Source organism: Charadrius vociferus, unplaced genomic scaffold, assembly GCF_000708025.1.
Source record: "Charadrius vociferus isolate BGI_N301 unplaced genomic scaffold, ASM70802v2 scaffold661, whole genome shotgun sequence".
NCBI lineage: Eukaryota > Metazoa > Chordata > Aves > Charadriiformes > Charadriidae > Charadrius > Charadrius vociferus.
The window spans coordinates 373,524-377,951 of NW_009647002.1; the positions used below are offsets into that span (position 1 = coordinate 373,524).

The 4,428-nt window shown below is 49.2% G+C and overlaps 1 protein-coding gene across 1 annotated transcript in view; it reads left to right on the forward strand.

The window, feature by feature from the left end:
• The first annotated feature begins 1,652 nt into the window (after nt 1-1,652).
• TM2D2 (TM2 domain containing 2) overlaps nt 1,653-4,428 on the forward strand; it is a 4,373-nt gene continuing 1,597 nt past the window's right edge. Inside the window, exon 1 of the mRNA XM_009895408.1 lies at nt 1,653-1,686. Within this exon, the coding sequence (XP_009893710.1) occupies nt 1,653-1,686 (34 nt within the window). The remainder of the gene's footprint in view (nt 1,687-4,428) is intronic.

The following is a 4,428-nucleotide window of genomic DNA, read 5'->3' on the forward strand; positions in this document are numbered from 1 at the left end:
CGGGGGTCGATGGCACCAGCGGGCACCCGCCCGCCCGGGACGCTTCGTGGCACACCGGCCCCGCGGACGCGGAGCGAGGCGGCCCCGCCGGGCCGGGAGGGGGACCCGAGCGGCACCTCCCGTGTGAGAGCGGCCGGGAGAAAGCCGGCCTCGACGCTTCCAGGGCTTTCTTAGAGAAAACGCAACGGAGGCCCGAGCGAGCAGGTCCCGGAGAGAAATCCCACTGAAGGGAACGGGTGTCAGCACGGACACGGTGACTCTTCCGGCCTTCCCTTCCAAAAAACTACATCACAAATTTGAAGCACGTGGAAACACAACTTCGCCTTAACTCTCCGCCGCGCGACACTATGGGATACAGGTGAGTAAGAGGAGAAACCCTCCAGAAGGAAACACCGTCACCGGCGTTATGGCGCTCCGCTCCAAGCGTGGTACGTGTTGCCCTGACCTGCCTCCGGCCGGCGCACCGCCACCCGTGAAACACCCTCCCAAGGCACTGCATGGAGCACCGTGCCTTCCTCCGGGAGGAGGAGGAATAAACAACATGTGACACATCAGTCACATTACTGAACGGGTGATGGCAAAGCACCCTCATGCCGTAGTGATAAGCAGCGTACAAGAGCCTAGACAAATAAAATCCAGTTTTACTGACAACTTCTCCTTTACTGATAAACTTTCCTGGGTTCACCAAGTGTGGTACGTTACGGGGGTTTTTTTGAGCCTCCATGTTCTTTTCCGTACTAGGTCACAGCTTTCAAACAAAACAGATGCGGCGCGATACCTCACCGTAGATGCAGAGCCAGACCTGCGCCGAACGCCACACACACCTCCCCAGCACAAACAACAGACAGCTAGCAGTGAGTGCCCTTTGAGGGCTACCAGCCAGAAACACCCCTGCACACCCGAATTCTCACTCACAGGGGTCTGACCAACACCTGCAATGTTTTAGAAACTGCTTTTGAATGTGCGTAATGCAAAAGATGTCATCAATGAACACTTAACAGGCTGAGCTATGGGTGCAAGTCTTCCCCCTCTCCTTAAAGATGAGTTCTTGGCAGACTTCAGCAGAGGTTTATACTGCTGTCACTACAGTGAACAACTGAAGAGTCATTTGGCCCTTCGCATTCCCAAACCCTTCATCCATCTTTGCAGGAGCTGTAGGAAGACAACCTGCAACTCAGGTTTCCCTCCTCGCGGCCTCCAGCAACCAGCAAACCTCCTGCTCCTCTCAGAAGGAGACAACAGCTCGACTCTGTGAAGCCAGTTTTATGTACCCTAACAGACCAAACCACAAAGCCATGCAGGAAGGCAGCACACTACATTGTATAATACTGCAAGGTGCGACAGAGTTAGAAACAACACAGAGGTTATATGTCTCCAACCCTTACGGAAGCTGCACGTAGCGCTGGAGTCAGGTAATACCCTGTGCTGCCCATAAGCTGGGCATTACCCAAGATACAGAAAGCTTCCCATGGATTAGGATAATATCATGGATCGAATATGGATACGACTGTGCACTGTACAAATAACACACAGACATGAATCATCCCACAGTTCCTGCCTGAGGGGCATGAGATTCCCGGGTCCATATTTAGCAAGAGCCATATCCCTCTCCCTTGGCTTCTGTCACTCACCACCACTGCTGCAGCCTTGCAATGGAGGGAATTGAAGACAACACACCTCAAAGCTCCAGAAACAAACCAGAAATGTGGCCAGAAAGCGAGGAGAGCTTTGGAACACACGTTTTGGGTCAACTGCAAACCTGCCAACTTTGGAAACAAAAAAATCTGGAGAACTGCTCATCTGATCAACCAATATACCTGAAACACCCACATCAGCAGAGCTATCACTCAGACACAGCGGAAGACGCTCTTGGAGAAGAACTGGTGAAACAAACCAATAAATCCTGGAGTTCTGCAATGTCTTAACTCACAAACGAAACCTCAAAGGCAAGCGCTGGGATTCAGACCGTCAGTTGTCTTCAGCACAGACCTTATGACTAGAATAAGGCAAAGTGAGAAAACCCATTGCAGGCAAGAACCTTAGAGATTACTTGATGTTAAAAATAGGATGTTTCATTCTTTCAAAGGCTTAAATAGGAGCAATATGCTCTTAAATAGGCATAAAAGACAGAAACAGGAAATATCTCAAAGAAATGAACTTACTAAGAAAAAATGTACACAAATGGAAACCAAATACGTGTGCTGGACATCTCATTTCCCCAGGACACTGGTAATACAAGAGTGAGCCATGCATTACAGCAGCCAGTCCAGCTGACACCACTCGCTGATGCGGCTGATGAGCCAAAAAGATGCAAACCCAACTATTTACACTAAAGGCAAAGTAGTATCCAGCGTGATAATAAAGCTTATACGGTAGATGTTGAAAAGGATCTCATTCCATGTCTGGGGAAGGGAGGGGAATTCGGTGTTTTTCAAGGAAAAGCATTCCATTATCCTTTGACAGAGCAGGGACACAGTCTCTTGCCTGTGGCTGACGGGGGGATCACAAGACAGCAGCCCCGTTTCCTAAAAAATGCAGCAAAGGGGATGGTGCAAGGCCAGAGATGTTAACGATCAGCAAATAACTGGGACCTTTGCATCTCCTCTGCAGCGGTAAAGAAAGCCCACAGAAAGAGTCATTTCCTCCTTTGTTTTGTCACTGCCAACCCCCTTTGGAGGCTGTAGGAGACTCAGTCTGGTTTCTAAAGGCAGCAAGGCTGATGTGCAACATGAGCGGCAATACGGTCCGCTGTATCAGGGCACAAATCTTCTACATGTGGGTACTCGTGGAGTTCACTGACACTTTGTGAGCTGGATGACAGACGCTGCCGGGCCGTGGTTTAGCGAGCCATACTGCGCGTGAGCCGACAGCGAGGGCAGGGGAGAGGATATGGAATAAATTCCCCAAACAACATCTGCTGTTTGTCAGTTATTTTCACAGTTCTTTGTAACAAATCTGTAGAATCAGCAAGAACAGAAATTTCTCAGAAATCCTCATGCTGAGGATGGCAATTACACTCCCTTTTCCAGTGAAGGCTGAAGGCGTACCATTGCCAGACTAAAGGGTATAAGGACTCCAACTAAACTGGCTAAAAATGGAATAGTTTTAAATAGCAAAGTCAGATGTGTCATGTTCTTCCTCCAACCTCAATCCTACTGGCTCCCACATCCTCTCCACATACCACGTGCGTGGTGTTTGCTTATAAGCACTGTAAATAAGTCAGATTAAGGATTTTGGATGCAATCAGGACTTCACTGACATCACCAGCAACAGTCCAGCTGGCTTCAGAAGCACACTCATTAACACCACACCAGTGTTCGCTGGCTGATGGGCACCTATGAATCCTGGTAATGGCTCTTTCCCAAATACATTCTTATCAAATTACGTTTTGCCTGGCTTCCAGCTGGAGTTAATGAATGCCACGTACCTGCCTCAAACTGCGCTTGGCATTTCCAATCTAATGACCTCAGGACACTGTGGGAGGGATTAAATGAGGTAGAAGAAAATGAGGGAGAAAACTGATGGAAATAGGCAGCAGTTTGTCCAGATGTAGAGGGTCAATAGCAGGATCCCAGTCTCCAACCTTCTACCTTTCTACAGCTGAGTGCATCATTCTCTTCAATTAATCACTGAGTCTCATCCAGAAAGCACTCAGAGGTAGATCTCTACAGCTCTCTGAGCCAATGCCAATCTCTTTGTTCAAGGAGCAGGGCAGTTAGGATAAAAAAAAATATCTGCTACTTGACTATCCAAGCTGGACTAGTTCCTCCTCTGGGCAAGGAGATGGTCTAGGCAACTCTTGAATTCCGTTTCCTGTTTTCCTATTAATGGAAAGTTTGCTCAAGGGGTTCAGTCCCACTTATTTTCAAAAGACTTCCAGAGTCACACTTCGGGGAGCTCAAGGAAACAGAGACAGTTTCACCCCTCCTGACTCTAAGCCTCCTCCAGGCAGCACTTGGCTGTACAGCTCCCTCCGGACCATGACCCGCTGCTCCCCTGGCTGGTATTTCCTTGCTGCCACCTCGCCTCCGATGGCGTTCCCAGACCCTTTGGACACGACCCTTCCCCCAGCAATTAACGTGGTAAAGTCTGAAACATCAAGCCCTAAAGCAAGAGTTTCATTTACACCTATTTCAGAGATGCTTTACACTGACAGAATGGTGTAAAACCTGAGTAAGACACACACCTGACGTGATCTTTCCTCTGCCTGCCTCAGTGCTGCCAACGCAACCCTCTGCAACCCAGCCCACATGCTATACAATCTTTAAGCTATTTCTAAAGCCACTTGGAAGCCTCTTAATCATTAAAGAAGGGCTCAGTGGGACAGCTGGTCATCACACCCGACAGGCAAACCAATTCCTGTTGCGGGTCAGAGGAAATCCCACTCCAGCAGCACCACAGCCCAGCTCTCCAGCCTCCATCAGCCAC